General features: G+C 36.0%; 1 protein-coding gene across 1 annotated transcript in view; it reads left to right on the forward strand.

Annotated features, from left to right (window-relative positions):
• CHD7 (chromodomain helicase DNA binding protein 7) overlaps positions 1–21,541 on the forward strand; it is a 247,727-nt gene that overhangs the window by 171,061 nt on the left and 55,125 nt on the right. The window contains 6 exon segments of the mRNA XM_043962891.1: positions 2,455–2,510; positions 7,769–7,883; positions 12,862–12,945; positions 16,440–16,577; positions 16,666–16,787; positions 17,302–17,545. Of these exon segments, the coding sequence (XP_043818826.1) occupies positions 2,455–2,510; positions 7,769–7,883; positions 12,862–12,945; positions 16,440–16,577; positions 16,666–16,787; positions 17,302–17,545 (759 nt within the window).

Consider the following 21,541-nt stretch of genomic DNA (forward strand, 5'->3'; position numbering starts at 1 on the left):
TTACAATTTAATTCAATTAACATTTACTGAGCACCTATACTGTGCAAGATGCTATGTTAGATACAGAGGCAAAAGCAGTCCCTGTCCTCAAAGATCTTAAGTGGTGTTTAACTATAGGTTATTTATGAAGATCAAATGAGATCAGTTGTTCTGACCTTTGAGATAATTATGTCAGCAGCAGATGCTGCTTAAAATAGAGCTCAAGTCTATCTCTGTGAGATATAGCCACACTTTTTAAGCATTTTAGAACTCTGGTGCTTCACATGGACCATTCAGCAGCATGATCCAAAATATTGTAGCCAGTGGGGACAGGGAAATAAATACTGATGATAGAATTAATAAATGGTGGTTATGTGTTCATAGAATCATTGGTGCAGGGATTTTTGTGGGAAAATTCTCTGAGCTCCAATATATTACTATTTAATACTTCTGGGAAGTAAGAACACTTTACAGACTATAGAATGCCTGGCATATAGTGGTTGGTGATAAATGCTAATTGATTAGAGAAGATAGTAGGAGAGAACATTATTAAAGAAATACAAAGGAAGGAAATCTGACTTCACTTAACTTATTTAAATTTTGTGATGTATTTTGAGGAGCCAAAAGGCAGCTAAGTGACAGTGGAGTGTTGGCCCTGGTGTTAGGAAGACCTGAGTTCAAATTAGGCCTCAGACTCTTACTAGCTGTGTGACCCTAGGCAGCTCACTTAACCTCTAATGGGTATAATAACAGCATCTATCACAAAGGGTTGTTTTGAGGACCAAATTATGTAATATTTTTAAAGCACTTATCACAGTGCATGGTAGATGTTTAATAAATGTTATTTTCTTTCTTCCAATAAGATAGCTCCCAACTGGCTTTTCCAGTTGCAAATTGTAACTACATAAATGAATAAATGTTAAAACACAGGGCACAGCAGAAAAAGAGTGGGGGAGATGAAAAGTGGAATGAATTTTGGAGATATTATTATCCAAATGGATAAGACTTTACTTTTATTTCTAACATTTTAAGTTCCTTCTGTTAGGTCACCAAGTATGCAGGGAACGGATTTCTTTTTGTTTGTGTCAGCAAAGACCAACAGTCTGGAACAAAGATGACCTGCCTCCCTTTATATCCATTGTAGAATACAGCCTTCATCAGGAGTGTAGGACACAGTGACATTATGACATTTTATAGACTGGCCATTCTGATTCATCCTACCATGGGGTCACTAATAGTTGTTGGCTATACTATGGACCATCACTCCATTCCCTTCTTGGTCAGATATCTACCAGTGTTCCATGCACGTGAGCAATTCCAAACTCTTAAACATTGGAGAAGCAGGCTATATATCTGCAGCAGTTACATAGTTTGATCACAGTAATCGATGATTATAAATTCAGAGAGTTTGAGGAGAGACTTTCTCTAATTGTTAGGAACTTTCAGACTTTGTGTTCTCTACCATGTTTGTATTTGCTTTTATTTTCTTCACAAGTTACTCTACAAAAGCCATGTGTTTCCCTTAAGGCATGGCTTGGCCATCCTTGTAATAGAACATAAAGATAATTCCTAAACATCTGTAAAAACTGTTTATCTTTTTATGTCCATATCTTATGTCATCAACCCTTCTAAAAGGAAATTAGTACATTTCAATCAACACTGAAACTAAATTGCAGGGATAGGGGAGAACCTCAAAGGTTGAGATGCAAACCTAAAATAAGAAAGTATTGTTATCTTCCATAAATACACTGTAGTACTCTGGAATGAGAGACGTTACAGACAGTCTTAAGTTTGAATACCCTTGTTTTTAATGACATATTACAATGTCAGCCTTACTTGAATGTAGTATTTTGGGTGTTAATTTAATTTGGCTGCTATGTATGTGTGACATCTTGCTGGAGAGAATTTAATTGTACCATTGAGTAAAACTAAAACCAGGCATAGTGATGCAGTAAAATTATAGCATAAGAACAGGCTTTAGTTTTATATGGTTTTTTGTTTAGAGTTATTAACTATATGAAGGTCTAAACCTGCTTTAAACTATTTTAAAACATTACAAAACCCATAATGTAAAGTTGCCATGAGCCAGCCAAAAATAATACATATGGCATTCAGGAGTGCAGTTGCTAATTGGCTACTGCCTGAGAAAATGGTACACTTGGCGTCTACTTAACGCTGTGGGTTTGGCAGAAAGCCAGATTTGGGGTCAGGTTGTTGTGAATGAAGCTGCATGTGGTTAGGGAGGAGTTAAAATGATTCATGTCTTAGAAGTTAGAGTAAGCAGAGGGTAAGCTGTTTTAGGAAATGCTTTACAAATACAGGCATTCCATCTCACTAGCCCTGCACTGAGCTACAACGTACTTTTATCCCTCAAAGGTGGACACATTCTATGCTTTGGTGGGAGGGAACAATTAAGCTGCTGAATGTTCCAGTAGATGATTTTAAGCATATTGCTGAAAATTTCTTTTGTTGCAGAAGGAGTCTGGAGAAGAGGTGGAAGTAGAGGAATTCTATGTGAAATACAAAAACTTGTAAGTAAATTGTGATTCTGGGGGTGGGGGCAGTCATTTTTGGAAAGCATACTTAAAAATCTCAATCACCTTATAAAAATAATGTTTTGACTGTTGATCACATAAATTTATTTTTGTTTGACTAATAATTCTTTGGCGTCTTTAACTTAGGTGTGAAGCAAAAATGCGTAAGATTTTTTAAACATCTCTTACTGTTTTCTTCGGAAAGTCTCTAATTGGTCTTTAGTGAATGTTTGCTAATTTCCTTGCCTAATAAACAAGAAGAATTTATAGGAAAAAAGTCGGCTTTAGTAAAAATGAATGAAAGAACCTCTGTAGCACAATTTCTCTCCAAACTCACTAATAAGCATGTTGAAAGATAGGCTTTCCAAATGAATTTTAATATTAATGAAGGATATACAAAAGGAATTACTTCATTGGAGTTATTTTATACAATGGGCCAAATTTTATGGCTACTAATTTGGGCAAAAGTCTATAGGGGATGAGTAGGAAACAAAGATAATGCTAAGCTGATCTGATTTTAAAAACTGTCACTTTTGCTCTCTAAGAGAAAAGGTAGAAATGCTGATTCAAGGCAGCAGCTGAAAGAACTGGTTATTTTCTGTATTTGGCTAAATTCTACAAAGAGATCACTTTGACCAAGATTGATTTATCTGGACATGGGTAGCCACAAATAATTTTGTAATTTTTGGCTGTTTAGGTAGAACTTAGTTTGGGAATATACTAGAAAACTTTTATCAAGACCTTATAATGTTAGTAAAGAAGACAGTGTAAATATCTTAATAAATGTATTAGATTATGACTACTAATAACTGCAATAGTCTTTTAATCCCCGAAGATTTTTCCATGATGTTATAACCTGGTATTATCAAATTGGGTGGTAGAGTCAGGATCTAAAAACATCTCAACAGGCCACAATTATGACTCAAACTTAGGAAGTTGAAATTTCATAAATGTAAGGACATTAATTTGCATTTAAAAAATCAACTTAACAAATATGAGATTGAAGAAATGTGGCTAGACAACAATTCCTATGAAGGAGATAGATGTTTTCATATGCTAAAAGCTTAATATGAATCAACAATGTGATAGGGCAACTCAAAAAGCTAAGACAATTTTTGAAATCATTACTGTGCCCAGAACAAGAGAAGTGATCATTTTACTGTCACACCATATCTATAGTATTGTATTGAGTTCTGTGCCACATTTAGTAACTAACAATAAGGTAGAAGGAAGAGTGAACAGAACGGCAGTGGAATTGGAGACCATGCCATGCAAAATAAAAAGAACTGGTGGTATTTATAACATAGTAAGGGAAGCCTTAGAAGGGGTGTGGTCATGGTAGTTGTCTTCAAGTATGTGAAGGACAATCCAATGGAAAAAGAATTAGGCTTATTATTCCTTGCCCTGGGTAGCAGAACTAGAGGCAACATGTAGAAGTTACAGAGAGGTAATTTTGGAATCAATGTAGGGGAAAAGCAAAAACCTGCCTATCAAGTAACAATTGTCCAGAATTAGAAAGGGCATGACTTGGAGCAGCTAGGTGGCTAGAGCTGATAGGATAGAGCACTGGCCCTGGAGTCAGGAGGACCTGAGTTTAAATCCGGCCTCAGACACTTGACACTTACTAGCTGTGTGATCCTGGGCAAGTTACTTAACCCCAATTGCCTCACCCCCCCAAAAAAAAAGAAAGAAAAAAAGAGTGATTGAAAGGGTATGACTTAAGAGAAACTAAGTTCCTCTTTGCTCATTGACCACTTATGATGTTGTAAAAGGAATTCCTGCCCCAGTACAGGTTGCACTAGTTGATTTCTGAAGTCTTCCAACTGTGAGATTATTTGATTAGACATCATGGTTTCTCAGATGACTTTTTATCAACAAGGAAGGAGTGAATGATGTAACAGAGTTAAGACACTTAGATTCTGGTCCTAGACTTGCCACTGTCTGTTTAGGTAAGCCACTTAACTTGGGTGGGTCTCGGTGTCCTCATCTTTAAAATATTGAGGTTAGATGAGATGATTTCTGAGATTTTTCAGTTTTTAAAGTTCCTTGATTTTAACAGAACAAAAGGGAATAGTGTGTGTGTGTGTGTGTGTGCGTGTGCGCGTGTGTGTGTGTGTATGTGTATGTATGATCTTATTCAGTCTATTCTGTATAATCTTTCAAGAACATGCAACAAGAACCATGGAAATTGATATTAAGATAGGAGTCCTAAACTTTAGAAGCATTTCTGTTTCAGTACATCTTTAATGGTCAGGAAAAACTACTTTAATTAAGAATTCTTTGAGAGTTGATGACTATAATAGAAGAGTAAACAATAAAGCATAAACAAATTGGGATTGCTTTGTAGAGTCATCTCAGTGCTACAGATTAACAATTAGATTAGGGTTGTATGTTCAAAGAAACATTATAAGGACAATATTTGTTGACAATACAGAGGATAAAAGCTTGACAGTATGTTTTTAAACAGGCACTCCTAGAGAAGGAGCTTGCACATCATTTCAAGGAATCCAGGGGACACTTGCGTGGCCGTGATGTTGCAAGTAAATCTGAAGTTTTGTTTAGTCAAACTTCTGTCCGACCTACAAGTGTTGGAGTGACAAATACACTAGGAATCAGCACTGTCTTGTGCAATGTGTAGATTTTGCAATCTACACATAGTAGAAACTTCACAAACATTTTATGAACAAAAGAGTAATTAACATCTGTACCAGGTTCATTGGAAAAATCTTATATTCCCAAATAAAAAATACCAAGAAGTGCGATGGTGGGTCTTAATCAGTTCATTGATGGTGAAGGCAACAAAGTAAGCAAAAATAACACATGGACATAGCAAACCCAAACACAGGGCCCAGATATTGATTGCTGGGAAAGGGCACTGCAGGACAGATTGACTATACTGACATGGAATGGTTCAACTTGAATAAGGTGCTTATCTAGCCTATGAAGAAGACAAAGACAGAGCTTTAAATAGTTCTAACTACTAATCCATGTGTAGAGTCTGGATGGAATCATTACAAATTATTCCTGTGTGTGTGTGTGTATTTTTAAAGGGAAAGGACAAAATTCATATGGCAAAATGTTAAAGAAAACTATAATACCAGAAAAAGCCAGGTTTTTTTCCCCCTTTTGATAGAATTTCCAAATGATGTAAATATATAATTTTTAGGGTATCCAAAGTGTAGGTACTATTTCAGACATTTTGTTAATCTTATTCTCTTTCTATCTAATCTTAATCTTGAATTCATGCATGCCCCTTTCCCTCCTATAATTATTTTATAACAGTTATCTATTATGATGAAGTAGCACAGTTTTAGTCTTCTGATTAAGCTTTTCTGTTCTTTCTTTCCTGAAGTTGGTTATTATCAGGACTTAAAATATAAAGGAATTTCATCCTGGTTTATGAGAAGTGAACTGAGGCCACACACATTTTCATAAGAATCTGTCTCTGTTTCATTGAAAAATTCTAGGCACTGCCTCCAAAGCAGAACTGAAAGTTCTTTACAAATGTGTCTATTTCTAGTTCTAAAGGGTACCATAACTGACTCTTAAATAGAGAATTACCTCCATTGACCAAGAGTGTATGTCTCAGTGACAGAGCTTCTTTGTGAGAATCTTTATCAGCAGAAGTAGAAATGTCCTAGAAGCCAGAGGGATATGTTCTAGGGTCTCAGATCTATATCTGGAGCCTATAGCTTAAACAATTCCTTATGTAATAACTAAAATAGCATCCTGTATCAGAAAATGTAATGTGTGAGCAGAGAGAGGGGAGGGCAGGTTATGAGTTGATGTTAGGGAAAGGAGAGGTCAGGTTCAGATAGAGTTGGGGTTGGGCTTGAAGGAGGAAAGCTTTCAGCAGGCAGACCCATGCTTAAAGAAGGCTGGTTGAAGTCCTGGGAAAAGCTGGTGACAAAGGGAACACGGGCCATCTTCTTCCAACCCGCCCTTACCTTCAAAGCCCACTTTGGAAGTGTGTTCTAGAAATTTCCAGAGGCTGTTTTGTCTTCCTTTGTAGGAAAATAGGGGCCTTTCTGTGATCATCACTGTAATCTTGCTTCACCTTTTAAAATGGAGGTGGGGGAGAAACATTGTCATAAAATGAGCAAATTGTACCTTTCAAATAAATTGAGTAGGCCCCCTCTGACCTCTCCACCTGCCCATCATACATAAAACTCCTTTAAGAAGGAGAAGAGCCAGAGGCAGCTAGGTGGCACAGTGAATAGAGCACTGGCCCTGGAGTCAGAAGGAACTGAGTTCAAATTCGGCCTCAGACACATGACACTTACTAGCTGTGTGTCCCTGGGCAAGTCACTTAACCCTCATTGCCCCACAAAAAAAAAAAAGAGAGAGAGAGAAATGGGGAGAGGGGCAGCTAGGTGGCACAGTGGATAAAGCACTGGCCCTGGATTCAGGAGGACCTGAGTTCAAATCTGGCCTCAGACACTAGATACTTATTAGCCATGTGACCCTGGGCAAGTCACTTAACTCCCATTGCCTCACAAAAAAAAGAAAAAAGAAAAAAAAAAGAAGAGCCTTTTGTTCCATAATTCAAAATAAAAGCAAATGTGTGGGTGAGGTAACACATTAGTGTAAATGAGTTCCTATTTAAATATCATCAGTCATTCAGTCAACAAGTATGAATGATTGGTTATCAGATTTTCCCCTGTTTTGATAGGGGGAATGGGGTGAAGAGAAGAGGAGGCTGGGGGCAGAAGACAAAATTTCAGGTTTCCCAACTTTGCCTAGGGTAAGCCTTCAACTAGGCTGACTGGGTCAAATAGAAGGTGATACACCAAATCATTTTTGTCCAGCAGGGATAAGCCCAGACCATTATACTCCATAGATTTATGATTTTTTAAAAAGCGAAACTGGGTTTCTATAAAGGGAGATATCATTATACATGTACCATTCATCCCCCAAGGCAATGTTATCTTCCAAAGTTATCTTCCAAAAATATAACTTAAGAAGAATTTGGCCCCTGTAACAGAGGGCCTTGATTCCACTTCTCTCTTCCATGTATCTGAGAAGAGAAAATTAGTCCTAATCGTCAAGATTTGGCCATTAGCGACTCCTTTCATCTTAGGTTTTCTTGTGTTTATTTCTTGAACATTGACTAACACCATTTTTGGAGTAGTGAGTGCAGTACCATAACTATTGATGGTTTGTTTAGTTTGGTTAATTCAAGAGGTAAAGGATGAGGGTAAGTTGATACATAGGCATTGTTTGTTTTTCAAGGATTATTATTTTTATTCTTTTAGCTCTTACCTCCACTGTCAGTGGGCATCCATAGAAGACCTGGACAAAGACAAGAGAATTCAACAAAAGATTAAACGATTTAAGGCAAAGCAGGGCCAGAACAAATTCCTTTCAGAGGTAGGAAACATGAAGTTATTTTTTAAAAAAGCCTTTATTAATGTGCTATATTTATTACAGTGTTATACTAAATTTAGAACTTAAATTCAATTAAATCATCAGGAGAAGTTGGTATGTCTCATTTATTGCTGTTTCTTTCATACTCCTAATTGGTTATAGCTCAAAATTTTGTAAACAGGAATTTTTTTCACTTTTCCTATCACTTGTTCCAAAAGATACTGATCTTTCATTATAATCTTCTGTGGAAATAATTGTGATATTCTGATTAAAATCACACAACCAGGCAAAAAAAGCTAGTACACAAAAACTCTACTAAAATGTAGCAAGCAAAAAAATCTAGATAGATAAAGATAAGAATTTTAGAGTTTGACAATCCACAGTGCTGATTTGGAGGATGTGAACTGGGTTTTTCCTATTTTGTATTTAAAATAGTTATATATTTGCAAAAAGGTAATGACATTTTTAGAAATTATGTCCTGTCATACAGATGTTATATTCTTCCTCATTCTGAAGTATTTGTGACATGAGAGAGACCACAGTACCTAGAGAGACAAGGGAGTCTGCATTCAAAAGCAATACTGGGTTCCCCTCCACACTAGCCAATTATGCTAGGAAAATGCCTGGCATTTGTCTGTGATTTGGCTTAGTGCCCACTTGGGACTCAAGGCTTTTGATCACCAATTTAATTTCACTTAGAGCCACAAATAACATAAGAGAAGAAATCCTACCAAATGAAAAATTAGACTTGCTGATTTACCCAGATCCTCACTATGGAGAAAGTTAGAAAAAGATCTAGAGGGTTGTGAAATTGTATATGAAATTATCATTCCTTTAACAAATAACTTTTATTTTGAGGGATAGAAACTCAGTCAGTTCAATTCAATAAACATTTCCAATATTTTATATATAATTTTTCTGGAAGATCAGGAACCCAGAGGACATTTTACGTTCATCCAGAATCCTTTTATTTTCTATGAGTTCTGTCTGACAAATTTCAGGTATATTCCGGAGAGGAGATCAAGTTTAGAAATAGGTTGATGGATTAGGCTTTGATTTATTGATAGTGAGCTGTTTACCTTTTACCAGCCATCTTTTTAGGTTCATGGAATTACTTTACTTATCTCAACAAGAGCTATTTCTAGGGGAATCCCATAAAACTTTATTTTTGCTTCTGTTTTTCATGAGGTCCAAACAACATACGATATTTTATGTCAATGGGAGAGTGGAAAAATCAGACCTCATTTTAGAGCTTAGATCAGAGGTCGAAAATTATAGTAGGTAGAGAGTGCCAGGCAACAAAAGTGTCAACTTTGTCAGTAGAGATGAGAAAGATAGGAAATAGAAGTAGTGGTATAGTGGTATGTATGTAGTTCCACTTCTGGTACTGACCTTAGTTCTAAGCACAGCCAAGCCATATTTTGCTCTGCTGTCTATCTTGTCTTATAGTTAGGAAATTGGATTATAGTGTCCTAGGGAATATTTACTATTAACTGGCCCTAGGAAAGTAACACTTTCATTGAGCCTCATTATCCTGGTCTGTAAAATCAAGGAGTCAAATTTGATCTCTAAGAGCCCTTCAGTGTGTAGAATTCTAATTTCTAAGATTGTGACAACTTTGAGTAGAGTCAAGGCACATCATGGAGTGTGTGTTTTTGAAAATACACACCATCACTAGTAGATGATTTGCCTCCACCTAGCAAGTAGAAACTTTAAAAAGAAATTTAAAAAATTTTATTATTTCATTATTTATTTTAGTTTTCAACATTTGTTTAGATAAGATTTCCAATTTCCAATTTTTCTCCCTCCTTCCCTCGACAGCAGGTAATCTGATATAGGAGATCTATCTATCTATCTATCTATCTATCTATCTATCTATCTATCTATCTATCTATCTATCTATCTAATCTATAAATATATATAAATAATAACATTAAACATATTTCTGCATTAGTCATGTTATTAGAGAAGAATCAGAGCAAAAAGGAAAAACCTCAAAAAAGAAAAACAACAGCACCAAAAACAAAAAAAATAGTATGGTCCACTCAGTTCCTTTTTTTCTTTTTCTTTTTCTGGATTTGGAGAGCCTTTTCCATCATGAGTCCTTTGGAACTTTCTTGTACCATTGGATTGGTGAGAAGAATCTAGTCTATCACGGTTGATCAACCTATAATGTTGATGATACTGTGTATAATGTTCTTCAGGTTCTGCTCATCTCACTCATCATCAGTTCATGCAAGTCCTTCCAGGTTTCTCTGACCTCCTCCTGCTCATCGTTTCTTACAGCACAATAGAATTCCATTACATTCATATACCACAACTTGTTCAGTCATTCCCCAATTGATGGGCATCCCCTCAATTTCCAATTCCTTGCCACCACAAAAAGAGTAGCTATAAATATTTTTGTACATGTGGGTCCTTTTCCCTTTTTTTATGATCTCTTTGGGAAAAAGACCCAAAAGTGGTATTGCTGGGTCAAAGGGTATGCACAGCTTTATAGCCCTTTGGGCATAATTCTAAATTGCTCTCCAAAATGGTTGGATCAGTTCACAACTCCACCAACAATGCATTAGTGTTCCAATTTTTCCACAGCTTCCCCAACATTTATTATTTTCCTTTTTTGTCATATTAGCCAATCTGATAGGTGTCAGGCAAGTGGAAACTTTTAACACTGCCCTGATTAAAAATGCTATTTAATAGTCAGAGGGTGTGACACCTCTACAGAAAATGGAAGTCTTATCAAGTATTTTTGTTAAAATTTTAAAAAAGAACTTGATTATTGTCCATCATCCTTCATCCTACATGGTACCACCACTAGACTTTTATTTTCAATTATAACTATGTTTTCAGAGGTTGATTCCCTTTCTTTATATGAAATTCTTCTTTACTTTAAATCTTGATAAAGTGAGTGAGTTGCAAGTATTGAAGTTTATAACTATAAGGACCACATAGAGCAGAGGTTCTTAAAACCTTTTTGTTTCATGGACCCCTTTGGGTATGTATTTATATCAAGATACAGTTGTCAGAATATTTTTAAAAATAAATTTGCAGGGCAGCTAGGTGGCACAGTGGATAAAGCACTGGCCCTGGATTCAGGAGGACCTGAGTTCAAATTAGACCTCAAGACATTTGACACTTACTAGCTGTATGACCCTGGGCAAGCCACTTAACCCTCATTGCTCCGCAAAAATAAAAATTAAAAATAAAAATAAATTTGTACACCCCAGGTTAAGAACCCCTGAACAGAGGACCTTATTTATTTTTTAATTTAAATTTAAATTTTTTTACTGCAGGATATTTTTCTCCATCAGGTTTGTCCACTTAATGAAGCTGTGTCTAAGAAAGTATTTCAATGTAGTTTGTATGTAAATTTTAGATTCAGGAAGAGGTTACTATATACAGAATACCTCTCTAATCCTGATCTATAAATATTTTGGTTTCAGTGATGAGTGTAAATGTTGCATTTTTATTTTGCGTACAAATCCAGAAGCTCTATAGTAATGGGCACGTTTTGAATAAGGAACTGGACCTGTAATTTCAGTGTTGTAGAGACCTCCTAAGTGAGGATGCTCCCTCTCCCACTATAGCCAATACCTTCTCTACAATTTACACTCTTAGAGAACATCCTTGGGTACTAAAAGATTAACTGATTTGTGTCAGAGGTGGAACTTCAATCTAAGTCTTTCTGGCCCTAAAGTCAGGTTTCTGCCTGCTTCACTATATCACCTCTCCCTTTTAAATAAATCATATAAAACATTTGCATTTTAAATAAGCTAAACATTTTGCCAAACCCTTGTCTTTGACATAAAACTCTCCTTGTAAAACTTCAAAGCAGTGGAGATAAAACGTTATAGTTTTGCTTATTTATCCCTGATTTGTAGTGACAAGTATCAAAACAGGAAGATTTTACTTACACACACACACACACACACACACACACACACACACACACACACACACCTCAGACCTCTTGACTTACCTTGGCCTTATGTAATAGAATTCCATTTTTGTTAACCATGAAACTATCTTTTCAGCTGACATATCAAAGTCTAAGGATCAAAGATCAATGGTTTGTAACATGTTTAAAAATTCTTGAAGAAATCATAATAAATTATGGCAGCATGTGCCTGATTATCTATAAGCATGCATAAGAAATGACCATTTTAATTAAAATGTATTATTTGTTTTCTGGCCAAAATTTAATAACTAATCTGCTTTGTCTCAAAAGAGTGACATAAGTACACTACTTTTTAAGGTTGCTCTTTATATTTTCTAACTTAGTTAATAAACTATACTTCTTGGTAGTTATTTTTAAAAAGAAAGTTTTAGGATGTTAGACAAAACTTAAAATCCATTTCATTATTCTTTTTCTTAATGCCTTGCTCCTACACACTATCAATATAGACAGATCACAAAAGAATTTAGAGCAATGAGAAGAAATTTTTTTGTAAGTGGGATATCAATGTTGATCAGTAAAGAAGAAGCAACAAATGTTGAAATGTATGTAAAAATTATGAAACAGCAAATATTTTAGTGCTTTCAGTTTTTAAATAATATTCTGTGAATGGTATTTCTAAAGCAGATAGACAAATGCAGTAGTTATGATAATCTGATATCACTTAGTGTACATGGCTCTAATTTCTTTATTGCAAGCTGTAGTTTCAAGAATGTTAAATGCATTGCATGCTATAAGCCTTTTGGATTGCTCATTAGTGAATTGTAATTTCACACTTCATTTAAAATATTCTTAAACATTCTCTCACAGTAAAAGGTTTCACACAGTAATTAAGAGGCCCAGTTAACAAAGTCTGAGAAGTCTGATTTCCTCACGGGGAATGATCTTGCTGAATTGTAGCTTTTCAATTAACATGTTGAAGTTTGCCAAATATAAATTTTGTTTTTCCATGATCCAAAATATTATTGCCTGGTGAAGAGTGTAATATTGAAAATAAAGTAAATTTTGTTATTGTTGTTTTTATAGATTGAAGATGAACTTTTTAATCCAGATTATGTAGAAGTTGATCGGATACTGGATTTTGCACGAAGCACAGATGATAATGGAGAGGTAAAAGGAGATAAAATGAAATAAAATGAAAAAGTAGCTGGGGCTGATATTTAGCTGAGTTTGTATGTTAATTCTTTAAAATACAATTTTGACAGCATGTATGTTTGTGTACAAAATATGTTTAGAAACAAAAAAAGGGATTTCAGACTTCCCCAAGAGTAATAAATTATTGTTCTATTTACAGCACACCAATTAAATTGTTGACAGAGAGAGGGACAGCGAGATCTAGACTATAATAAGCAATATAATGTAGTGGCAAGAAAATTGGACTTCAGTATATTTGGGTTTGAATGCTGTCTCCAGTATTTACTAGTTACGTTACCACAAGCAATTCAGTTAACGTCTCAGAGCCTTAGTGTCTTCATTTGTAAAGTGGAAATTATAATACTTGTACTGCCTACTTCACAGTATTGTTATGAGGCAAGTGCTTTATAAAATTTAGTGTGACATATACAAAGGAACTAGTTTTAAAACACTTAACCCAAATTTGAAGCTTATTTCTTCATTTATGGTATGATAAACTCTAGTAATGCATAACAACTTATAACCAAATACATTCAGTCCTACACACACACACACCATTATATGTGACTTTATAATTCATTTAGTTTGAGAAATTGTTTATAAAATAATTCTTCCATATGAAGCCAAACTGCTGAATATGTTCAGTGAAGAAGGACTTGGTGAAATTCATTGTAGGGCACCTACTAACTTCATTTGGTCATCTGTTTGTTTATCCTTGATGATGACAACAATAATTCACATTTCAGTAGTGATTTAAGGTTAACAAAGTGCTTTTCTCCCAACAGCTCTAGTCCTACTTCTCAGCCTCATCATGTTTTAATGATATTTGATATTAAAGACCCATAATTCATCAACCAAATTCAATTTGGGGCCACAGTGGATATTATGGGATGCTGATTTACATGGAACATCAATTAGAGCACTGCTACCTTGCTATGTGGTTATCTTTGTAGGACACTATCTAATTGTAAGGAACTTTTTTTTAGTGAGGAAAATTCAGGCTGGTTTTTCACTGTTCTGGATATTGGAAGGTGCCAGTAATAGTCTCTTTTTTGCTTCTGTTTTTTGGTTGGATTTTTATCAAACATTTTCTGTCATGTGGCAGCTATCAGCATTATCCTTAGCCGGTGTTTGAAAATTACCGTGGTAATATCTTTTCCAGTTTTTCTTAAGTATACTGAAATGGTATCTGAGCACTTGTACAAAGGATGGAGATACAACCTAGTAAAATATCAATCTAGAAGACACATAGGCTGTATTACCAAATACCCGGAATGTTTTGGCATCATGCTCAGAAGTTTGAGAATCTGTACCAGGACATGAAGGTCAACAAACCATAGTTTTTCTTGGGGGAAAGTGGAAGGAAATTCCATAGATGAACGACTTACACTTAACAATTTGCTTCAATTCTTGCAGAGCTCAGAGCTAGAAATACCCGATTATTTGAAAATTCACTCTCTTACCCAAGGTTATACAAATAACAATTAAGCAGCAGAGCCTGGACTTGAATCCAAGTGATCTGACTTCAGTATCTATATCTATATCTCTCTAAAGAGATAAAGAATGTTCAAAGTTGGGGGAGCAGGGGGTGGGGTGGGGGGAGACATCGAAGGAGGAGAGGAAGGAAGGAGACAGAGAAAGAGAACACACAAACACAGTTTCCTCTTAGAAAGGCAACACAATATAGTTGCAAAAGTGCCCTGAACTTGGAGTCAGAGACCAAATTCTAATCTCAGTGTTAGCAGTTACTACCTATGACCGTATCCAAGTTACTTAACCTTACTAAGCTTCCCTTTCCTTGCCCAAAGTGAGTTAGTTGAAGTAGATGACGTCTAAGGTCCCTTCCAGCTCTAAGACTATCATTCTCACTCTTCTTTTTTCCCCATCCCCTTTATGTTTCCTCTCATTCCTTCCCTTCTCTATTCTTCTTTCTTCAGATTCTTCCCCTTCCTTTCTTCTCACACCCTCACCTTTTTTCTTTCCTTTCCTGTCCATTTTCCCCCTCCATCTTGTCATTCCCTCCCTTCCTCCTGCCTTCTTACTTCCTCCATTCCCCTCTTTCCCCTAGCATCTTTCCCTTCCCCTTCTCATCCCCCAGAACATCTCCTTCCTTTCCCCTTCTCTCCCTCCTCCCCTGTCTCCCTCTCCCCTTTTCTTTCCTTCCTTTTCTCTTCCTCTACCCTCACCCTCTCATTTTCATGTGTCTGTGTGTTAAATCGGGTGTCTTGATAATCCAACACCTATGTCTGTTTTATTTTTTAAATTGTGTAATTGAATAATATAAATAAAACTCTTGTACAGGCAGTGTGATATGGTGGATGGTGTTGGGATTGGCATTAGGAAGACCTAGCCTGCCTGTGATACTAGATCTGTGACCCATAGAAAATCATTTCTTGATGTACTTCCAGTAAAGCTGCAGCCTAATCTACTAAGTTAAGAATGGTTTTCTTTTGAAAGAGATTCATAGACTCATAGAAGCATAGATTTTAGAACTCAAAGGGGCTTTAGAATCCATCTAGTCTAACTTTTTCATTTTACAGATAAGTAAATTGAAGTCTAGAGGCTAAGTGATTTATCCAGGGTCATATAAATAGTAATTAAATAGCAGAGCCTGAATTTGAACCCAAGTCACCTAACTTCTGATCTATCACTGTTCCCCCTATATCAGTACCATCATCACCACTACTACATCTTCCTACCCAAACCAAGAAATTATAGGTCTATCCTACATTTGCATAATAAAACATGTGTGTGTGTGTGTGTGTGTGTACCATTAAGATCAAATGTTCATTTGAATTTCCACTTATGACTTCTAAAAGGGCAAAGAGAATGTTTGTGAAGATGTAAACAGGATTGTGTCAAGGTGTCAGAGTGGAAACTAGATTTACAATCTTAGTGCAAACAACATTATTTTCTATTTAGGAAAAGAAAAACAAAATAATTAATAGACTTATTATTAGCATGAATTATTTTTGTCTTGCACTATATTATACATAATTTATTTTGAAAATAGCCATGACCTAAATAAGGGCTGAAATGAATAATATAATAAAATGCTTAATGCAGTATTTGGTTTCAAATCAGTACTGTCTTAGAGCAGGACTTCGTAAACTATTTCTACTCATGATCCCTTTTTGCCCAAGAAATTTTTACATGACCCCAGGTATATAGGTATATAAAATAGGTATACTAATCAAACATTTACTGCCAAATGTTTTGTGACCCCCCACATTCAGTTACATGACCTTGTATGGGGTTGCAACCCACAGTTTAAGAAACTTTGCTCAGAGGATGATGCTTGGTTCTTTCTAATGTGAGTGAGAGTATTGTGAAATATTTAATTACTTTCCCAAACTTGGTGATCATAGTGTTTCTAGAATGAGTAGCATTGTAAAGTAGCAGTTATTTTTTCCAGATTTAGGAAAAAATAATCTAATTCTGACTTATGTTTTAAACTATTAATTCCAAAGCCTGTGACTCATTATCTGGTGAAGTGGTGTTCACTTCCTTATGAAGACAGTACTTGGGAGCTAAAGCAAGACATAGACCAAGCTAAAATTGAAGAATTTGAGAAACTGATGTCCCGGGAGCCAGAAACGGAACGTGTGGTAAGAATTTACTCAAAATAGAGGATTTTGTAGAAAAGTCGTGTAGTCTTTGAGAAATCACTAATGGGATTTGGTGTGTTTAAAATAGGAGCGACCTCCTGCTGATGATTGGAAGAAATCAGAGAGTTCCAGGGAATATAAAAACAATAACAAACTCAGGGAATACCAGTTGGAGGGAGTAAACTGGCTACTTTTCAATTGGTACAACACGTAAGTAGAGGCTTCTTACTTTTCTCTCTCTCTCTCTCTCTCTTTTTTTTTAGTGAGGCAATTGGGGTTAAGTGACTTGCTCAGGGTCACACAGCTAGTAAGTGTCAAGTGTCTGAGGACGGATTTGAACTCAGGTCCTCCTGAATCCGGGGCCGGTGCTCTATCTACTTTGCCACCTAGCTGCCCCACTTTTCTCTTTTTAAAAAAAGTCTAGTTACACCTGTGTTTTAGTTAAAATCATTTCTATTTTATGAGATCTTTTAAAATAAGATATTCATGTTAGAAATTAAATAGAAAAGCAATACCTTATATTCAGATACATAGATTAATGTGTTATTTATTTGAAATTTTAAAAAAATCTTAGATATTTTTCTGCTTGAAACTTAATTTTTTTAAAAATCAGAAGACATGTAAGTCAATGTCCATGTAGTCATGCATTTAACATTATAGTCATTTATGTGTTTTGAAAGGACTGCAAGTATGTGTACCTATTACATTTTTTTTGTTCCTCCAGGCGAAACTGCATTTTAGCAGATGAAATGGGTTTGGGAAAAACTATCCAGTCCATTACATTTCTCTATGAGATATATTTGAAAGGAATACATGGCCCTTTCCTAGTAATTGCCCCATTGTCCACAATCCCCAACTGGGAAAGGGAATTTCGTACCTGGACAGAGTTGAATGTGGTTGTGTACCATGGGAGTCAAGCTAGTCGCCGGACCATTCAGTTGTATGAAATGTACTTCAAAGATCCACAGGTAAAGTTGTATGCCTTCTTTCTTCATGTACATGCATACACTATCAAGAATTAAGGTTTGGGCTTACTCATTTGGGATAGCATAGATTCTGTTAAGATGAGGAATTTGCTTTAAATTATTTGTACATTTTAGTTATTGTCGTAGAAACAGCTCTATTTCTCTCTTCCTTCTCACAGCAAAATTGATATAATAACCAGAAAAACCTGTGTATCAATAAGTTATGGACAAAAGAAAAGTTTGCATTTCTCTTCCTTCTTGTTTTTTATTTCCCCTACCTTTCTCTTTCCTTATCCTTTCCTTTTCCCCTCCCCCTCTACCTCTTTACCTCTTCCTAGAAAGATCAGCTTCAGAAATCTGGCTTCAGTTCCTACCACTAGTGATTATTACCTATGTAAATGAGAAAATCAGTTCACCTCTCTGAGCATTGGGTTTCCTCATCTATAAAATGAGCCTGTTCAACTAGATGACTTTTGAGGTCCCTTCCAGATCTTGGTTTATAATCCTGTAATATTTTCTCTCCTTTTCCCCCTTCTACATCCTTCTTTCCTGGTCACTTTGGAAGGAGTTCTCTAGTGGAGGGAGTAAGGGTTTGGTTCCTGGCTTTATACTGTTTAACATTTTTATTTGTGACTTACATTGTAGCCTGTGTGGTATAGTTATCAAATTTGTAGATGACAAAAAGTTGGAAGGCATCATTAATGTGATAGCCAATCAAAAATATATGGACAGGCTGGAACGTTGGAATGGAGAGGCAGTGGTATACAGTGGAAAGAGGCAGAGGATCTGAATCCAAATTCCACTTAGCATCTTTGTGACCATCAGCCTTAAATGGGCTTCTTTTTCTTTAGCTGTAAAGTGAAGGAATTGGGCTAGATGGTTTCTAAGATCTCTTCCCTCTGATGCCAGAACGTGAAAAGGAATTAAGAAACCTTTTGATGAGGGTGAAAGAGGAGAGTGTAAAAGCTGATTTGCAGTTTAACAGCAAAAGAACTAAGATCTTGTCAACTGGTCCCATCATTTCCTGGCAAATAGAGGGAGAAGAAATAGAAGCAGTGTCAGATTTTATATCCTTGGGTTCAAAGTTCATTGTGGATGGCAACTGCAACCATGAAATTAAAAGATGCTTGCTCCTTGGTAGCAAATCTGGACATCATACTAAAAAGCAGAGACATCACCTTCCTGACAAAGGTCCATATAGGCAAAACTATGATTTTTCCAGTAGCATTGTATGTCTGTGAGAGTTGGACTATAAGGACAGCCAAGTTCCACATAATCTCTTGGATAGCAAGGAGATCAAATCAGTCAATACTTAAAGAAATTAATTCAGGCTTTTCACTGGAAGGTCATATATCAAAGTTGAAGTTTAAATACTTTGGCTACATAATGAGAAGATGAGACTCATTGGAAAAAACCCTGATGTTGGGAAAGATGGAAGGCAAAAGGAAAAGATGACAACTGAGGATGAGATAGTGTCATGGAAACAACAAATATGAACTTGTACAGACTTTGAGAGATAGTGGAAGATAGAGAAGGGTCTGGTGTGCTATAATCCATAAGGTCACAAAGAGTTGGACATGACTGAACAACAGCAAGGTCCCTTCCTTGTCTTGATCTATGATCACATTACTTGAAATGTAAGTGGAGGAATACATACAGAGTTGAATTTGGTTTAAAAAAAGTAGAAGGTGTCTGAGGTATAGCTAAAATGCTGTTCCTCTGAAAAAGAGATGGGGGTTTTAATGGACTGCAAGATCAATGCCAGTCCAACAATGTAGCATGGGAAGCAGAAAAGCTAATGTGACGTAGTGTCCAGGACTAGGAATAGAATAATTTTTCTCAACCCTGCCCTGGTCAGACCACATGTGGAGCACAGGATGACTTTAGGAAAGAAGTTGATAAACTGGAAATCATTCAGAGGGTGGTGAACAGCTTTAAGTAAATTTCATGAGAACCATTTGAAGGAAGGTAGGAATGGTTAGCCTGGAGAAGAGAAGACTTTCCAGTGTAAGACTGAAGGTCTTCCAGCGAAGGCTTGATGATTTATCACTCATTCAGTTTGTTGTAGAAAGGATTCCTGTTCAGGATAGATTGGATCTTCTAACTCAGAGCCTTCCTTTCTTCCTTCCATCTCCTCTTCTCTTTCTCTATCCTTCCTCTCACTTTCTTTCCCTCGATATTTCTTTCCCCTCCTCCTTTCTTGTCCCTATTGTAGTGTATTTGTCACCTTGATGATCAGAAAATTGTTCTTAGTGAGGCTGGCTTCTTAATAGTAAATATATTTTATTGCAGTGATTATTTTTTTTTGCATCCCTAAGGAACTACTAAATGAAAAAAAAAACTTAATTGGGAATAGAAAGATGATAATTTATTACTTCAAGTGAAAGATATTAAGATGTGCAAATTCCACAAAATTATTTGTAGTATTGAATCCCTTCCCAAAAGGATGTATACATGACAGTATGGATGGGTAGGGAATTGATGGCAAGGCATTGTATATAAAAAGAAACGAGAATAATGGATTAGGTTAGAAGTTATTTGGAAGTAGCTTTTTTTTTTTTTGGTATTGATAAGCAGAGAAATTTTGTTTTAAAATAATCTAGAAATGAAAGAGTTAAGTAAGAAAAAAATCTTATCATTGTCTCTGTTTTTGTATACTTTTTTATTGTTTAAAAATCCAGTCTTAGGAAGAACATTTAAATGTGTGTTTTTGTTGTTTTTTTTTTTTTTAATCAGAAACAGTCCCAAATTAGGCATCTCAATAGGCAATCTTTTTAGCTCGACAGTTGAGTATAGTTCCAGATTGGTGTGAATCTGCTGAAGTGCTGCTTTCCTCACTTTATGTAACCTATAAAAAAACAGGGCCCAAAACTAGGCTGCCACTTCACTTTAAAAACAAAAGATTGGAAAAACTATGTTTTTTTTGTTTTTGTTTTTGTTTTTTTTAGTGAGGCAATTGGGGTTAAGTGACTTGCCGATGGTCACACAGCTAGTAAGTGTTAAGTGTCTGAGGCCGGATTTGAACTCAGGTACTCCTGACTCCAGGGCCGGTGCTCTATCCACTGTGCTACCTAGCTGCCCCTATGGTTTTCTATAAAAGTTTAAAACCTGTTAAAAGGCAAATCATCATGCAAGTGTTTCAGAATAAATGTTAAATGTTAAGGCATATTGATAGGTGGTAAGATATGTCTTACATTATCTTCCTAGACTGACATAGTGGGGAGTTTATATAGTAGGTAGGTGGCTAGCCTTGGAATACATAGAAATCTGGGTTCACATTATATCTCTGTATATACTGTCTGTGGGACCATTAGAGAGTCTTTCAATGCCCTGGGCTACTTTTCTAAGACTGCTACAGATGAACTTTTTTTTATCTCTTTCATTCCATGAAATTTCCATCCTGTGTATTCCTTACACTAATGAAATGACAGTGCCAGATTAAAAAAAAATACAACCTAGGTCCATACTTTTACCACAGCTATTTGAATTCGATAAGAACTAACTGTATCCTTAGGCAGGTGATAAAATCTCACTGGATCTTGATTTCCTCCTCTGTGAAGACGGCAGTTGTACTAGATGTTCCCTGAGGTCCCTTCCAGTACTGAATCTGTGATCCAATTACCTTCACATGATTTCGTCTTTCTGATCTAAATGGGGGGGAAAAAAGTATGTGAGAGGGTGAGCTAGTTAGTCCAAACACAAGAACCTTTTATTCTTTGAAAAGGTCTATAGGAGACTAAGACTTTTCTGTTCAGCAATGAAACAATATAGTGTCTTAGAATTGGAAAGGATCTCAGAGCTTGACAGTGAAAAGGGAAGCCGGTGGACCCAACCGTGGATATGAGGAAGCAAAAAAGGGAGGACTTGTTTCCTTTTCATTTCCTATTTGCTCTACAAGCTACTGTCTAAATCTTAGCAACTTCACCCATTTCTCAGTATGTTAACCTAAGTTCTTTGGGAAGGCCATAGTTGTCTGTGGAAGCAAGATGTGATAACAAG

This window comes from Dromiciops gliroides, chromosome 1 (assembly GCF_019393635.1).
Source record: "Dromiciops gliroides isolate mDroGli1 chromosome 1, mDroGli1.pri, whole genome shotgun sequence".
NCBI lineage: Eukaryota > Metazoa > Chordata > Mammalia > Microbiotheria > Microbiotheriidae > Dromiciops > Dromiciops gliroides.